Source organism: Aspergillus terreus, genomic scaffold, assembly GCF_000149615.1.
Source record: "Aspergillus terreus NIH2624 scaffold_4 genomic scaffold, whole genome shotgun sequence".
NCBI lineage: Eukaryota > Fungi > Ascomycota > Eurotiomycetes > Eurotiales > Aspergillaceae > Aspergillus > Aspergillus terreus.
This window is the reverse complement of record NT_165927.1, coordinates 954,081-970,718: the sequence shown is the minus strand read 5'-3', so window position 1 is coordinate 970,718 and position 16,638 is coordinate 954,081. Positions and strand designations below refer to the sequence as shown.

The following is a 16,638-nucleotide window of genomic DNA, read 5'->3' as shown; positions in this document are numbered from 1 at the left end:
AATAGGCATTGTCTACAAAGTTCACAGATGGCCCAAGCCTCCGAGGTGCTGTCCGCATAGACCGCCGGACATCATCTACTGGTCCGTATTTCATAGCGCTTGCCCAAGATGTAAGGAATCCCGCTGTAAAATATGGTACAGCTGGTGGGAAGAATGTACCTAGAACGGCTCCGCCTATGCCACAAGCCAGTCCTGCCAGCCCACTTTGCACAAAGCCGCGCTCTGAGCTCTCTTCCTCTGCATGATCAGTATCGAGGTTGCCAACATCCTGCAGAACAACTTCCGGAGGTACATGAACAAAGTTGAACCAAGCATAACAAATCCCCTCCTCCTTGTGGCCTTTGATGATGAGTCTCCCTACCCGTTCATCAATTGCCATGCGCTCGTATACAGCAAAACTCCGTTTAGCAGGAATCAGCAGGTGAAAAACCACTTCATCTGCATCCGCTCTCCCCATTGTTTGCCGTAAGCACCGTCGATTTTCCCACATGATGTGAAAAACACTTTCAAGGTCAGAGCTGAAGCCGCCGAAAGAAGCTGGTAATGGCCTCTCGCGGATCATTTGTTTGAATACAACGTCGGCGCTGGTGGTTGGATTGTAGATGTAGAACGCGTGGTGTCCTACTGATGCTTCACCGCCATGGTCGCTGATTTCGTTCTCCAGAAACCAGTAGATAAACGCGCCAAACCCTTTGCTGTCCCATCCCTGTACTTTTGCCGTTGTCTGCGCCCCCAGCTCCTCCCGAATTTCATCTAAACGTAGACCAATCTGCTTCAGCTGCTCTCCTGTTTGTATAGCGACAACAGTTCCAACATGCACGCTCGCTGCGAATACTGCGGTGAATTCGGGACTTGCGTTGAATGCACAGCTTGGGATCTCGAATGTTCGGGGTTGCGCAGTATGGTCGTGGCTCGCAGCCATTCGTTTGTAGAGGGCTTCCTGAGCACGTGCTCTTGCGGATTCAGCCCGACTCGCTTCGGATGCTGCTTGGGATGCTGCTTCCTGGGCAACTGCAGCCTGTCTGGTCTTACTGTCGGTGTAAAGACTGGACGCGACTTGCAGACCAGTGAGACCGATACTAATAATCTGCCAAACGACCATTGGAAAAGCCTGTGTTGAATTATTGCAAAGTGTGGGTCGATATACCAATAACCTTTCTAGTTATTCTGTTCTGGTAGAAGTAGGAAAGCACCAGTGGTAGAATGCTTATTATACCTTTGTAGTGCAGCTTCGGCGTATTTAATGTCTCCAGCTGTGTTCGTTAAAGAAGGGGGCAAAGGGGTTCGCCCTCCATATGTTGTCAGTCAATGAGGACTCCCGCGGTTATGTTACAAGCCCCCATTCATATCCACAGTTAGTAACCTATCAGTTAAAGAAGTCCTCCAACGCCTGAAACCAGATCGGATTCCAGGGTCTACGTAATGGTCTCCTTTGCAGGCTGGCGCTAAACGACTTGCTGGCGACGACGTACTGTTAATACGGTAAAAGCCTCGGCGCCAAATTTATAATTAGACATAGAACTGAGATAGTTATCAGGAAAAGATAAGTATGTCACCTTAAAGAATACTTAAAGAATAATCAGATTATTCGAATCACCTGGCTCACTCTCTTAAAGCGGCAACAACTACAAGAGGTAAGGGAGAAGGACTCGTAGATTTTTGAACAGTAGAACTACATATTTACTTCAGTTGCCTCACGTATCTCTTCCTTCCTCCCCTTCTTGCCGTTTCAGGGCCGCAGCATGCAAAGCGCGTGTCTTCCACTTTATTCTTCTGTAGTAGGTGGAATCATGGAACCCAGTAAAGGTCTAGTGTGGCTTGGCATTAGGGCTCAGGAACAATCAGCACAGATCAACTGGAGAACACTCCCCAACTACCTAACTGTACTCCTACTCACTCCAGCCAGTGGGTGAACCCAACAGCACATTTATTCTTGAGACTATTACATACAAGCCCAGTCTGCGAAGTGCAGAAGACCCTCTTAACAGCATTCACCAGAAATTCCCCCAACTCCTCGTCGGAGACGTGGCAGTACTGATACGTTGCGAGCACTCAGGAAGAGGCGGGGTGCCTCGATTTTGATGTTCTGCTGACAAACCCACAGTCCCGCCAACCAATTAGAATACAAGAATCCTTCCGGCGGCAGGCATATAAACCATTCTAATGTCTGTCCTTTCGCCTTCGGGCATTTGGTCAATTTGAAACGATACAGAGAAGATTAGCATGGCCCCTGCACTAAGGATGACACGCTCAATCAAAGAGAAGCTACCAGTTTTTTTTTAGCATTTACCCTCCTCGTTTGGAGGAGTTGCCTTTTACGCCTCTTCTCATCTATTCAAGCGAAGCGGCAAGGGCTGCAGTTCGAAACACAGAGCTGGCAGCTCCTTTTTCCCACACGCACTCGGCATGGGAGTTGTCATCCACTCGCCCTTAACAGGCAGGATCTATATCCATCGTGGTTCGATTTTTATGACTAGCTTTACAGTATGCTATTATGTACTCAGTTCCAGTTCATATAAGGCAATGATCAAAGAGCACCGCGTCCCCGTCCAGCACGTAGGCAACTAGTATTCCCTTCCCAGGTGTATCCACGCCACACCCTCACGCCCCTCCCTCCCTCTTCGCGTATTCCTCCTCCATCCGCTCCTCGTACAAACGCTCTGCTTCCTCCCGGCTCAGCGGTTGACTACTTCCAGCTTGCCGAAGAGCATCTGCTGCAGAGGTTGATGCTGTGTTGGTACCGGAACCGTGTACGCGACCGCTGTTGCTGGCGGGGTTTGAGGACGATGAACTGGAAGGGTTCGAGTCTGAGCTCTGTTGGCCGGGTTGGTACATCGGGAGAGGCATTTTGACTCGGATTCCCGCGGTGGAGTGTACAAGAATAAGATGATGGACGTTGATGGATAAAGTAGATGATGCTTCTAAGGGCAGGCTGATGTTGTGATGTGTGGGTATTTATGTCGCCGACTGTGGCGATAAAACCACGTCATTGCTAACTACCACACCACGACAATTATCAGCTTCAGCGTTCTAGTATTAACTACTTCCATCTCAACAACCAAATCATTAAGGTGTATCTACTTGTATAGCCGCAACTAGATACTATCTGTTAAAAACCTCTTCTCCACCCTCAAGCATATAGCCCAAGAACTGATGAAAAGGTGTCTCTCCAAGGAGAGGAAGGTGCCAAAGAATACGCCTGTCAATGACCCGAAAGCCATTGAACGGACTGTTCCGCCGCGCTGTGCAATGCAGGGACCAGTCCGTGGTGGACCGCCTTCTTGATCGCAGCCACCCAAACAAGGTAAGTATGAAGAAAAGAAAGAAGAAAAGGTCAAAAGAATGCTGGGGGGAGGCGAAATATATAGGGTAGCCAGGAGGTCCGTGCGTCGCCACTAGCCGAAGCGAGCTTTGCCTCGAGCCTTGATTGGTCACAACACAGTATGTCCGAGCCTGCCAACTCTGTGAGGTAGTATGTACGTACCAGCTGCTTTGTCCCTACATAATTAAATTACCCTTTTCATCGTCATCATCATAATCTCCGAGCGATCAGCATTACTACAATATATGTGAGAGCCTCGCCTCAAGGTCTGCAATAAGTACATGAAGGACCGCCCACATCAACTTATGCCAATAGTCAAAGGATCGAAAAATCCTCATGGCCTCCAGCTACTGCTCATCCAGGAATTATCGCATCACTCGGCGCTTAAAGCGAGGCACGCATCGACCGCCAACCCGACCCTGCGCACAGTGTAAGCAGTGTCTCCTGCAGCAATGCTGGACTACAAGGTGAATCTTACCTTCCCTCTTTCATCTTGACAACATCATCGATAACATCACGGTCGAGGTTCGGGAACATGTTTGAGAGTGTTTCCACGACATTGTTGTGTTCAGCACGCTGGATTCGTCGTGCTTCCGCATCTTCCGCACTGGCTTGGCGCGCGGCAGCGTCCTGTGCATCAACAGCACGGACTCGTTGTGGTGGAGTGTCATTACGGGCCCTGTCAGCTGACCGCCGTTCCTCGCCACTGTTTCGTGGTGGCTGGTACACATTGGGCGTGAGTCGGGGTGAGGCCCCGGGCGCTGGCGCTGGTCGCTGCGTCGGCCGTTCTTCTGGAGAATCAGGCTCGTCGGAAAACATTCTTCCGATCGTAGACAGCGGCTTTTGAATGGTACGAAGGAGGCCCGCTACTGGCGCTGTGTCTTCTTCACTAGCCAGTGGAGCGTCTCGCCGTCCTCGTTGAGCGTCCGTGGAGGCCCGAGGCGGAGCTTGTGAGCTCTCGGTGCGCTCGAGCCTTTTTCGCTCCACAGATTCGGACTCGCGACGGTTTTGTTCGGCGATAGCGGACACTGCCGCCTCCACATTTCGCTCGAATTCTTCATCACTGACAGTCAAGCTCGTTCGATCCAGAGTCTCAATGAACTGGATTGCTCCTGACTGCATTCAGATTAGCAAATGTACAGGTAACGACTGGCCAGTAAATAGGTATCAGCATACCAATGAGGATAGATAGTAGCCAGCCTCTCCACCAAGTTTGTCCTGGTTGCGGAAACGAAGGATGTATTGGATATTAGAGACCAGGTGCTCAGGGTTAGCCTGTAGTACCACATAGATCAGAAGCGGCACAAAGGCATCGGCGGATGTATCGGCTTTCTTGGTGTTCCGTAGGAGGCCTGTGTTGAGTTAGCGTCGCCGTCACCCACTGTTAACTGGCTTTACGCACCAAAGATAACCTTGCAGCAGTTCAGAATGCAAATGACCTTATCACGAGGCGCTCGATATCCATTGATCTTTAAGATCTCTGCACTTATGTTAGGTAGAGGAATCACACGGCCAACAGTATCAGACTAACCCTGTTGCGCAAGGTTCAAAAACCGACGGCCATGCGCACTCACTGGCGGTATGTCGAGATGTTCCTCTCGGACCCAGCTATAGATCCGCATCTTCTGCGCCAACACATCATCACGTTCAATGTCCTCTTGATGCTGACCCTTCCTCCAGGGCCCATGCAGGCGTTCCATTTCCCTCCGTTTGCTCCTGCTTGCGCTTCTGGGGATTGCAGGAGGTGCCGGAATAGCCGGGGAGAAGGTCTGGGAGTACAGCCGATTCATAACCAGTTTCTCCATACCTTCCTTGGCGTTGTCAAATTCGCTGTCAGAGACATCCCGCCAAACCTCACACATAGCCATTTTGTTCGTGATGAAGGCCAAGAAATCGCTGATGATCTTTACCTGCTCATGCACCATCCATTGCCGTTTACCGAACTCGTTGAGGAACGAACGAAGAAACTTGGCTACGGGATCCGCAGTGCGATGGCGTAATTGCTCTAAGAAGCGATGGAAATCGAATGGCTGATCCGGTTCCGGCTCAGGCGGAGGAGGTATCGTGGACGTAGACGAGCGTCGAGTTTGCATGACTTCGTCGGTAGATGTACCCCTTGGTAAATTTCTTGGGATTGCAGGCGGGGGTTTCTCGGAGGATGTCGATGATGCGCCCGCCGCGAGGTTGGGATCTTGAAGAATCTCACCAGTCGGTTTTCCCTGGTCGAGACTTGAATGGCGCGGAGGGAAGTGGCTCTGTCCACCAAGGAACTGTTCCGCTAACTCCATTCGGGGGGACATGATCTGTTCTTGACCACCGCTGCGTGAGGAATCTTGAAACTGCTCCATGATACTCTGGATCTCGGGCTGAGAGTCGTTGTCGCGAGAATTTCCTCCGTTGGTGTTGCCTTTCTCATTGTTGCTACTGCCAGGTACCTCGGGAAGCTCTTTTTCGGCCCACTCGGAGGGTGATTTGGTGGGCGAAAGCGGAGGCATCGGGGACTGGGGAGGGTTTGGGTTCAGGTAGGCGTCGTCTTTCTCGGGCGGTGGTGGAGGTATGTCTGATCCTGCAGACGAAGTGCGATCCGGAGTGTTGTTGACTGATATGGATAGCCCTTTCATGCGTCCCGAAAGCGGTTCGCCCGGAGAAGGCGTGGTGCTCGGAGGCTCCGCAGATGACCCAGCGGTTATATCCGAAGATGTCACTGTCGCACCTTGCGCATCGTTCGAAGCTTCCTTCTGTCCATCATTCGGAGTTGGCGATATGGCACCCCCATTCTCGGGCGCTAACTCGGTGCCCATCAAGGTCACTTGGCGCCCAGCTGGATTTCCCTCATTGTGAGGTGTTGGTTGAATATCCCCTGGACCACTGGGAGCTGGAGAATTCGACGGTTCTGTGGAAGACATAAGCTACCCACATGCACGCTCGTACTTGATAGAAGAATGTGACACAAGGCAATTTAGATGGAAGCACAGAGCATTATGAGAGGACCATCCGGGGGCTTTCTTTGCTTCCGGGGCGTCGCGAGGGTGTTAGATGACGTCCGCGGGGCACGCAAGTGGTGATCGCCAAGGCACAGCCAGCAGTGAAATGAATGGGTGTCAGTGGGACAATGTCGATAACAAGACGCGGTGTCTATAGAGGGAGAGAAGGCGAACCGAGAGGTACAAATCGAAGGTAGAAGGGGAGGTAATCATCGTTCGATACACTCTCGATCCGCCCGCATCCCCGATTCCGGATTATCCTTTCCCCGACATGCCCTCTTCCCGCGGATTTTCCTTGCAACAACAGACTCGATTACATCCTCTCAGTGTCCAACACTACCTCCCTCTCTAGCAGGGTCTATCATGTGTGGGATCTTCTTCTCCGTCAGTGCAACTGGACCCGTGGATCCCACCCTGGAGACCTGTTCTCTACTGCGCAACCGAGGGCCAGACAGCTTCCAAGAGCACACGCTTCACCAAGATGTCGCCATTGGATGTCCTGAAACTCACAGAACGCGCCCTGTCGCCCTTACTTTCGCGTCAACAGTCCTGTCGATGAGAGGGGCATCTGTACTTTCACAGCCGATAGTAGACACAACAAGTCACTCCGTATTGTGCTGGAATGGCGACGCCTGGAGGATAACAGGTGAACGTATCCAAGGCAATGACGCCGAACTGATCTTTCACTTATTGCTGCAGGCTGCAAGTCCCTCGTCAGATGCATCTGGACGTTCGCAGGCTTCGGTGCAGAGAGTTGCAGATGTCATCAGCAGCATCTCCGGGGCTTTTGCGTTTGTCTTCTACGACGCAGTCAATTCCCGTCTGTATTTTGGCAGAGATTGCTTGGGAAGGCGTTCCCTGCTTCAAGGTTTCGATGCCAGCGGAGCTTTCAAAGTCTGCAGTCTTTGCGATGGCACCTCCACCAATTTCGAGGAGGTAGACACCAATGGAGTGCATATGATTGACTTGACGCATGATATCTTTCGGGTCCACCCTGAAGTTCCTACTGCTGACACTAACGCCACTTCTTTCAATCAAAATAGCATCCAAACGCTCCCATGGGAGCGTACAGAGTCATCCACGCCTCATCTAGTATGTTGCCTATCACCGTTCGCGAAACAAATATTAACCAAGCATGCAGAAAAATCCCATCCCATTGATGAACAAATCTCTCCCAGCATCCACCCCACCTCAGCTGAATACCGAATCTCCTGCAGTCAAATTACTAGAGGAGAAGCTCCGCGAATCCCTCGCGGTGAGAATCCAAAACGTTCGCGAGCCTCCAGAATTCTCGGTTGAGAGAAACACCAAGACCGCCGTGCTGTTCTCCGGCGGCCTCGACTGCACTCTCCTCGCTCGGCTGTCGCACGAACTTCTACCCCCCGACGAGACGGTGGATCTACTCAACGTCGCGTTTGAAAATCCTCGTGTTGCAGCCGCGGCAGCTGCATCATCAAAGAAAGACAAAGCAGCCCAAGTGTCATCGAAAGAACTATCCGTGTACGAGAGCTGCCCGGACCGGATCACCGGACGCGCCGCCTTCGCCGAGCTCCAGAGGGTGTGTCCGAGCCGGAACTGGCGGTTCGTCGCAATCGACATCCCCTACGTGGAGACCCTCGCGCACCGGGACACGGTGAAACGCCTGATGCGCCCCCACAACACGGAGATGGATCTGTCAATCGCCTGCGCGTTGTATTTCGCCGCCCGCGGCCAAGGGACAGCCGTTGACAGCCGGCAGCCTGACGCCGCACCAAAGCCCTACACCACGCCGGCTCGGGTGCTTCTCTCGGGCCTGGGCGCCGACGAGCTCTTCGCAGGCTACTCACGCCATGGGGTGGCGTTCGCGCGCGCCGGGTTTCCGGGGTTGATCGACGAGATCGATCTGGACGTCAGCCGGCTCGGCAAGCGCAATCTCGGTCGGGACAACCGGGTCCTCGCGCACTGGGGGCGGGAAACGCGGTTCCCGTACCTCGACGAGGACTTCGTCTCGTGGGTGGTGCAGATGCCCGTCTGGGCGAAGTGCGGCTTCGGCGTCCCGGAGGATGCCCTCGCTCCGGCACTGGACGCGGAGAAGAAAGCCCTGCGACTCGTGGGCGCTCCGTCTAGGCATGTCGGGCGTGGCGCGCGAGAAGAAAACGTGCGATCCAGTTTTGGGCTCTCGCACCGCCAAAAGGGAGAAAGGCCGCACCCAGGGGCACCGATGCATTGAGCTGAATACCGTCATCTTTCTACACGCGTACATATCGATATCCCCTCAATTGATTCCAATCTACCTACCACCCATCATACCCTCTCCCACCCCTCCCATCTCGGTCAAACCAACAGCGATGAAGATAAACACAGATCAGATACTTCTGAGACCGTCACCACGCCCATCCCACGCTCCTCATCACCCATCATCTACCCACCTGCCCAACGGGACATCCTGACCTCCATCCTCCATGGAACACACCATCGCTCTACCAACAAGATCCATGCTCTATGCAGTACACACCACCATCTGTTCTTTGCCCGCAGACAGCAACCGCCATCCTATGATTGCAGCCTCGTCTTCATCCGCTCCTTGCGCCGCATCGTCGGATCGGGAGGGACCGAGGAAAGGTTGTGTTATGGGACTGGACTGGTACTGTCGTTGAGATTTGGCGGTGACACATGAGCCGGTTTTGTTGACGAGAGGTGGCCAGTTACATAGAGATACCGGTGGATGACGGTGTCTCTGGTGGCTCTGGATGATGGGATCGGATGGGAACTGAGCGGAGGCGATGTTGGGCTGGATGGATTTGGTCGGTGAACCGTGAAAAGGCAAGTCTGAGCTGTTGACATTTCCTTGTATATATATGAGACGAAAACATCTGCCCTACACTAAAGCCGTGTAGCTACTAACGTAGCTCGATTTACGAATCTACAATCAAGAAAAGTAGCGAATGACAATAGTTGATTGAGACAATCTGATACAAGTAATAAGACAACGTAATTAGACGATCAAATCGACCAAACATAAAACAAATATTAGGGCCACGAGTCAATCCTGACTACTGCAGGAGACATCAGAACCGGCCATGGTAAACAGACAAATACCCAAGGATCACAAGAGCGATGGTAAAAAAACACAATAAAACATCGAGATACCGATAGCTACCAAGGCAACGGTGGATCGTGGTTAAGAAAGAAACTTTTCTGGAGAAGCGTCATCATCAGGTGGCTAGACTCTGACTGGTACTTCAACCATTGGGTGACGAGAGGCTCTACGCCCCCGCCCACCATAGGGCCCATTCAAAACAGAGCGTGCAGAAACAGCATGATACAGGTCATAACAATACTCGTCAAGGCAAAAGAAAAAGAAAACTTTTGGGTTGCATCATTCAGGCCCGGTTCTCGGCCAACGCCTTCCAATATTGTTCCCGTTGCTGGGCCTCCTCCAGAGACTTTTCCAGCTCGGCGATGCGACGTTCCATCTCCTCCTGGCGCTCCAGCTTGCGAGCCCGGGACTTGCGGGCGGCCTCGGTATTGCGAGCCCGCTTCAGAGCCACGGGATCGCCAGAGTCATACTTGATGGGAGGCAGCGGCTTGCGCTGACGAGCGTTGACACCCGCGACAGTGGAGTGCTTGGTGCCGGAGCGGGTCGAGCCCGGAGAGGGGGCGCGAGAAGAGTTACGGACCATGGGGGACGCACAAGGCGTCTCCACCTTGGGTTCTGCAGCAGCCGGAGCCGGAGCAGGAGCCGCTTCAGTGACTTCCAGGGCGGCCGCGTCAAATGGAATGGACAAGCCATCCTGAGGAGGGAAGAGAGAATCCCACTCCTCGTGGCCAGGACCCAGCTCCATGTCGGTAGCGAACATGGGCGAGGTGTCTTGACTGAAGTAGCCTGGCGACTCGAAGGACGGAGTGCTCAGGTCCGTGAAAGAGGTGGAGGGAGGCGCAGATGCATCCATCAGCAGATCCTTAGGAGAGATGGTTCCCGAAGGAACATCTCCCATGGGATCCTTGGACGCCATGATGCCGGTAGGGATCTGGTGGGGCGAGAGCATGGTGGGCTCCATGGCTGCGTCGAAATCACCACCAAACTGGTCGGAGGTGAAATCGAACAGATCCGGGAGATCTGCGGCGCGAGGGTCAGCGCATGCGATGGAGCACGCGAGATCACCAGTGCGACTTACCTTGAACAATGTTGGGGGTAGACATGATGCGACGATGACGAGTAGGATCGTGTTGTTTCTGTGTGTAATTGACGGGACTGTTGAATAGAGGAACAGGCGGGCGCTGATGGGAAGGATAAGCAGAATTCGGAAGAGATGGCGCCGAATTCGAAGCAACGGCGGCAGCGTGCAGACGCAAAAGGTGCTGCTTCCGACTGGAGGGACTAGACCGAAGAGACGTGGACAGAGGGAACCCGGTAGACTGCGCGGCAAGTCTGGTCACCCGAGGAACCTGGACAGGCGAGGCTGCAAGCTGCTGCTGCTGGAGTTGCTGCTGCAAGCTCAGAGAGTGTCGTCGAGAAAGGTGCCCGGAACGGACCAGATGCGGATGTTGATAGTATGGAGACAATCTAGGGGTTGTACTCAGAGGAGCTGGAGCACGAGAGTCCCTGGGATGCGCTGGGTATAGCACGAAGTCCTCCTGCAGGGAGTTGTTGTTGTTGATCGCGTTGGAATCCGGATTCAGATGCTGAGCCAGTGGCTGCTGGGGCGGGGGCGAAGGAAGCCATGATTGCTGATGGTTATCCGTGGTGAACGACGTGACGTCGAACGTGGGTAGAGAGTTCGGGTGAGAACTTGAGCTACGCGAAGCGATGCTAAAGTTCAGAGGTCCTGAAAAAGGAGACTCTGAGGGGGGTTGTTGAGTAGAGATGGGGGTAAACGACGAGGTCCGTGGAGGATCTATGGTGTCTGTCTCGGAGGAGAAAGACGGGCTCTTTCCGGGGGAAGAGTTTAGAAGTTCATTTTGGGCGAGGACGTGGTGTAAAAGCGTAGTATCAGACAATGGTAGTATGGTGACGGGTGAAGAAGACGTGAAGATAATGGATGAAAAAAAGAGAGATAGATGGAGAGGAGGAAAAGAAAAACGCCAGGCAACGACGGGAGGGGGAAATCAGGCACTTCTTAAGCGGGTGTGTGCGCCCGTGATCCGCATTGCGGCCAATCAGGACGCGTCGCTTCCCCGCCTGGCACGCTAGGCCAAAACGGGCAAGGACAGGGGTCCGCGGTCAGCCGGTGTGAGTCACACCCCCATTCGTCGTGCTGATTGGCTGCGGACCCCCGTTCGAGAATGCCTGGGGCTCCTGGTCGGACGGTGCGATTGGCGAATCAGGCCAGAATCCTTGCAGGCAGACATTGTCACAGCCTCTGTCGGGCTCTCAATGGGGAACTCCGCCAGCCGACAGCCTGGGGCTGAGCCTCAAGGGCGGTGCCGTGCTCCGTCAAAGGGCGTGAAATTGGCTCCAGTCTGAACTCTATCCCGCCGGTTTCTTGCCGTCTGCAACCTCCACTTCGTATCTGCGGCGTAGCCTGTCTCAAATAGCGAGGTCCACTACCACCTCCTTGAACATTGCAACATTGCAGAACGTGTCTACCTAGATAGTTAGGAGTAGATGGGATTTACTTTGTCCTCCGTATGTCGAATGTAATGTTATTTGGAGCAAGGGATCCATTCCGACTAGGCACATCCTCGCGATGACGCCGGAAAAGAAACCGGTCCGAATGAACTCGTCAGCCATTCACTCCTCGTCGAGCGTTAACCAAACCAAGCATAGTCTGGCTAGCAAAACAAGATTTCACCAAGTCGCCGGAATGACCACATCACATTAGGTAAGACATGTGATAAAAACCAGAATGAAATCCCCCCCCCAAGAGTTCGGGTCGACGGATTATGCCAAGCGGCTGCAATTTCCGAGCATATCGCGGCTTACAAATTCATGGACGACGGCTCGACCTTGTATGGTTTCTAAGCAGCGAGGATCGAGAAACTTCATCTTGTGGCCTACCTTGCTAACGAGGGGTCTCATCCTGTGAGGAGGATTTGTCCATTCAGGCGGATTGGCCGGGGATTTGTGTATTGGCTAAAGACTGGCAGGATTAAATGCTCATAAGTTCATTCAACCGGTGGATATATATATCTGTCCTCAGACATGGAGACGACGGTAGCCAGGAAGAGATAACTCCACGAAGATGAATTCGTACCCCGCGGGCCTCGTGACAGTTGTATGTCAGCAAGACTCGATGTTGATACAACCACTGCCCTATTTATCATTCCTGTCATTGACATGTACTACAGAGTAGGCACGCAATGAAATACACCATGATTGGAATGCAAGATCTCCATCATGACATCACCCGCTGAGGCTCAACACCAGCCATGTCGGGGCCGTGCGATTAAACTACGCTGCAGACTAACGGACAGACCACTGCTTAAGCATACAATAACAATAAAACACTGATTCTATTAGCTATTACCTATGATGCTGTATGGGTGGATCGGCGGCAACGAGCATGGGCTGCATGTCCGTCACCCCACTATCCATCCCCCACGGACAGTCCGCGATCCGGTCAATGGCGTTGTGGCGGGAGGCTCCAACATATTAAGCACCAGTCCCGTACCCATCCAACTGGCAAGATCACCCTTCCTCCCCTTAGGGTATCAAAAACGAATCAAGTCAAACCAACAGACATCATCAAGCAGCGGAATCAAGCACGCAAAAACAACAGTGGTATCAATCTAGCTTGGACGGCGCACAACATGAACACACGCAAGGGCCCCCCCATACGGGGGGTCATCCTCGCGGGAACGGGATATCATAAAGGAACGGAATGTGGCTCCAGACGCAAGGACATCAGGGCCGAAGGGACCGCCAAAACAGCATCGGGTATCGTTGTCACTTTCCCAACTGATCCACGCCCGAACAGCAGGGCAGCCGAAACAGTGACAATGCAAAAACAATCAACAAACACACAAACGAATTTCACGCAGGTATTACTAGTATTTTCGGTTTCTCTTCCCGGGCTTTCGTGATCACAATCAAGACCGTTGATCATCGGTATGAAGACGTGGGATCCCACCACTTCTCATACTCGACTGCCCTCTTCGGTGAAGCACTTCACGCAGCAGCCTGGACAGGAGTGGAAGTGGCGGCGACGTTGGCGGGCTTGGACTCCTCGCCGTTGGTGGTAGCCTCGGCGGGCTTCGCGCTCTCCTCGGCAGGGGACTCCTCAACGGGGGCCTCCTTGGGGGCAGCCTCCTCCTTGGCCTCGGTAGTCTCGGCGGAGGTCTCCTTGGTCTCAGACTTCACAGCCTTGCTGGGCTTGCGGAACAGACCACCGAGCTTGTTGCCCTTGGACTTGGCCTCGCCGTCGGTGCCCTCGTTGTCCGAGTCAGCCTTCTTCTTGCCAAAGTTACCGAAGAAAGAAGTGCGACGCTTCTCCTTGTTGCCAGCAGGGGTCTCGGCAGCGGGGGACTGGGCAGGGGTGGCGTCCTTAGCAGCCTCACCCTCCGCAGTAGCCTCAGGAGCAGCCTCCACCTTGTCCTCCTTGGGCTGAGAGGCCTCACCCTCGACGGGGTTGTCAAGCTGGGGAGCAGTGCTGGAAACAGCAGGGGTCTCAGCGGGGGCGGCGGCTTCCTTCTCCGACTTCTCGTGAGAAGGGCTGGCGACCTTCTGGAAGAGGTTACCGAAGATGGAGGTACGCTTGGACTTCTTGTCGTCCTTCTTCTCCTCCTTCTTCTCTTCCTTGGCCTCCTCCTTGGGCTGCTCCTCCTTCTTGGGCTCCTCAGCGGCGGGGGCGGCCTCGGTGGTCTCAGCAGCAGCAGAAGACTCGGCGGGGGCTTCAGCGGAGGCCTCGGCGGGCTTAGCCTCCTCAGCCTTCTCCTCCTTCTTTTCGGCGGCCTCAGCATCCTTCTCGCCCGAACGGCCCAGAATACCAAAGATGCTAGTGCGCTTGCGGGAGCGGGAGCGGCTCTTGGCCTTCTCCTTGGCCTCGTCCTTGGGCTCCTCAGCAGGGGCGGCCTCGTCCTTCTTGGCTTCTTCCGCAGCCTCCTCCTTCTTGGGCTCCTCCTTGGGCTCAGCGGCCTTCTTGGCGGGCTCAGGGACAGCAGGCTTGGCTGTTGGACGGTTAGAATGGAGGGTTTACGGACCGGGGTGTTCGTTCAACTTACTCAGCTTCTCCAGCTCAGCCTTGTATCCCTCGCTGGAGGTGATGGTCTCCTTCTCGGCCTTGGCGGCGGCGGACTTGGCCTCGATGGCGGCAATCCAGCTGTCACGCTCGGCGGCGTTGGCGGCCTGGAAGGTGTGCTTCTGGCCGTTGATCTTGAAAAGGAACTCAGTGGAGCTCTCCTTGGTAAGATCGGAGATCTCGGCCCTGTTTGATGTTAGGCATGACATTGTATGAGGTATCGCGTGCCACTACTTACAAGGTTCAGGATACCGGCAGGCGTGGCCTTGTCCTCCGCACGCTTGACGATGAAGAGCAGACCCTTACCGGTCTGGGTAGCCCAGGCGACGGTGGGGTGGGCGACAGCGGGCTTCTCATTCTGCTGGTAGGTGGCGAGCTGCTTGGCCTCGACGGCGTCGTCGCTGAAGTAGAAGAAGCGCTTGGCGAAGCGAAGGCCCCTGCGAGTGACGAAGGTTAGTGACCTCTCTGGTAATTCGGCGCGTCGCGAACCGGCAGGGGAGATGACTTACTTGACCAGACCGGGAGCCTTGTAGCCCAGGACACCCTCGGAGGCGGGGGTGACCTCCTTAGGCTCTTCCTTGGCCTCCTCCTTGGGCTGTTCCTCCTCCTTCTTGGTTTCCTCGGTGGCAGGAGCCGCCTCGGAGGACTCAGCGGCCGCAGGAGTCTCCTTGGGAGCCTCAGTGGCGGGGGTCTCGGTGGCCGCAGGAGCGTCGGTGACCGGAGCGGCGACGGGGGTCTCCTCAACAGGCTTCTGAGTATCAGACATGATGAGGGGGGTTAGAATGGAAGTAATTATAGTAGGTGGATTAAAATAGGTATGTGTTGGGTAATGGAAGCCGTGGGACGGAGCTTCGCAAACGGGAGAGGAATGGGTATCTCTTTTTTGGTAAGGGGGTATCTCAACAGAAACAAGAGCTTTCGCAGCACGAGGGCTTGAAGAGCTCGGGTATCACAACGAAGGGGAAAGAAAAAGAAAAGAGGCGTTGGGGTTGAGCTTTGGGGAGCAGATGGAATGGAATGGGAAGAGGAAGAGGAGGAAGAAGAGAGGAGAGAAGAGAAGAAGAAGAAGAAGAGGGGAGAGAGAGGAGGGAAGGGAAAAAAAAAAGGAAAAAAGGAAAAAAATAGACCGATGAAGGGAGCAGGGGCGAACCAGCAAGAAAGGAGGGCACTAGAAGGGGAAAGGAGCTGCAGGGCGAGTTTGTTGCCAGCCTAGACACCTCCCAGTGGGGCAGCTCGATTTCCAGGTTAATTAGGGGGGTCTATCTTCGTCTTCTTCCATTGTACTTCTACTTGATGAGTCGTGGATAGGGAGGTTGGTGTTCACCGGTCTGGTTGGATGGTGTTGTCTTCCGATGATGCAGACGGCTTCAAGATGCGCCAGTGGCGAGGGCTGTCCTCGTGAATGATAAAATTAGCTACTATTATGCCAGTCTTGCAAGACGTCTACAGCACAGTACCGATTATTTAACACACTGACAGCTCCTGGCGGCCTCCTGACTGGCCGAGAGATCACCGGTCGTGCAGCTTCAACAACGGCTGTCCATTCCGAGAGAACTTTCTGCCATACTACGGAGCTCGATACCCAGCATGCGTACAGAGTATTAGATTGACGACCAGCTAGTTAGGCAAGTATGAAGATTCTCCTGATGTTTGACTAGGAGCTCCAACTCCTGAATAGTCGACCCAGCCACCGACCAACTCGGGTCGGTTCCATGGTTGTGCTCCCCTTGGGATCATCTGGTGGGTTTCCCTGTCCTACCCTTGGGCTCTCGAGGAATCCCATCGAACCTCAGGAGCGCTGGTAGGAGTCTGAATCAGAATACCGGACGAGAATAGCTTACATTGCTTTTCGGCCACTCCCTCCATATATCTAACTCGCATCAGATGGATGAGATGTTCTGTACATACAGCACAGCTCCTGAGCTCCTGAAGGACAGTGACCCTGAACAGCTCCACCAGCATCGATCTGTCGGGTGGAGCCGTGTTCGAAAATTGGAGACGAAAAAAAAAAAAAAAAATATCAAAATCGTGACTAAAGTAACAAAAGCAAAAGGAGCCCATGCTTCCCAATCAGGACCCTCGATAGGGCACTAAAAGCATATTCCGTGTTCTAGTCCTCTGGCTAAGCCCACCCGGGTTTAAAGGATCCCCACCACCTCCCTGGCCGTCTCAT

At 53.8% G+C, this 16,638-nt stretch overlaps 5 protein-coding genes across 5 annotated transcripts; 1 reads left to right on the top strand and 4 right to left on the bottom strand.

Annotated features, from left to right (window-relative positions):
• Positions 1 to 174: 174 nt before the first annotated feature.
• On the bottom strand, positions 175 to 1,102 carry ATEG_03134 (uncharacterized protein; the record flags this gene model as incomplete). Its single annotated transcript, XM_001212312.1, has 2 exons — positions 175 to 237; positions 362 to 1,102. 2 exons carry the CDS (start codon positions 1,100 to 1,102, stop codon positions 175 to 177), a joined length of 804 nt encoding a protein of 267 aa, XP_001212312.1.
• Positions 1,103 to 3,695: 2,593 nt separating this feature from the next.
• ATEG_03133 (guanine nucleotide exchange factor VPS9) lies at positions 3,696 to 6,123 on the bottom strand (the record flags this gene model as incomplete). Its single annotated transcript, XM_001212311.1, has 5 exons — positions 3,696 to 3,741; positions 3,801 to 4,438; positions 4,499 to 4,674; positions 4,725 to 4,802; positions 4,854 to 6,123. The coding sequence occupies 5 exons, from the start codon at positions 6,121 to 6,123 to the stop codon at positions 3,696 to 3,698; spliced, it is 2,208 nt and encodes a 735-aa protein (XP_001212311.1).
• A 546-nt stretch (positions 6,124 to 6,669) lies between these two features.
• Positions 6,670 to 8,515, top strand: ATEG_03132 (asparagine synthetase domain-containing protein; the record flags this gene model as incomplete). The annotated part of the gene is made up of 2 exons (XM_001212310.1): positions 6,670 to 7,398; positions 7,448 to 8,515. 2 exons carry the CDS (start codon positions 6,670 to 6,672, stop codon positions 8,513 to 8,515), a joined length of 1,797 nt encoding a protein of 598 aa, XP_001212310.1.
• A 1,153-nt stretch (positions 8,516 to 9,668) lies between these two features.
• On the bottom strand, positions 9,669 to 10,488 carry cpcA (amino acid starvation-responsive transcription factor GCN4; the record flags this gene model as incomplete). The annotated part of the gene is made up of 2 exons (XM_001212309.1): positions 9,669 to 10,405; positions 10,464 to 10,488. 2 exons carry the CDS (start codon positions 10,486 to 10,488, stop codon positions 9,669 to 9,671), a joined length of 762 nt encoding a protein of 253 aa, XP_001212309.1.
• Positions 10,489 to 13,396: 2,908 nt separating this feature from the next.
• On the bottom strand, positions 13,397 to 15,231 carry ATEG_03130 (uncharacterized protein; the record flags this gene model as incomplete). The annotated part of the gene is made up of 4 exons (XM_001212308.1): positions 13,397 to 14,394; positions 14,449 to 14,644; positions 14,704 to 14,902; positions 14,975 to 15,231. 4 exons carry the CDS (start codon positions 15,229 to 15,231, stop codon positions 13,397 to 13,399), a joined length of 1,650 nt encoding a protein of 549 aa, XP_001212308.1.
• Positions 15,232 to 16,638: the final 1,407 nt, after the last annotated feature.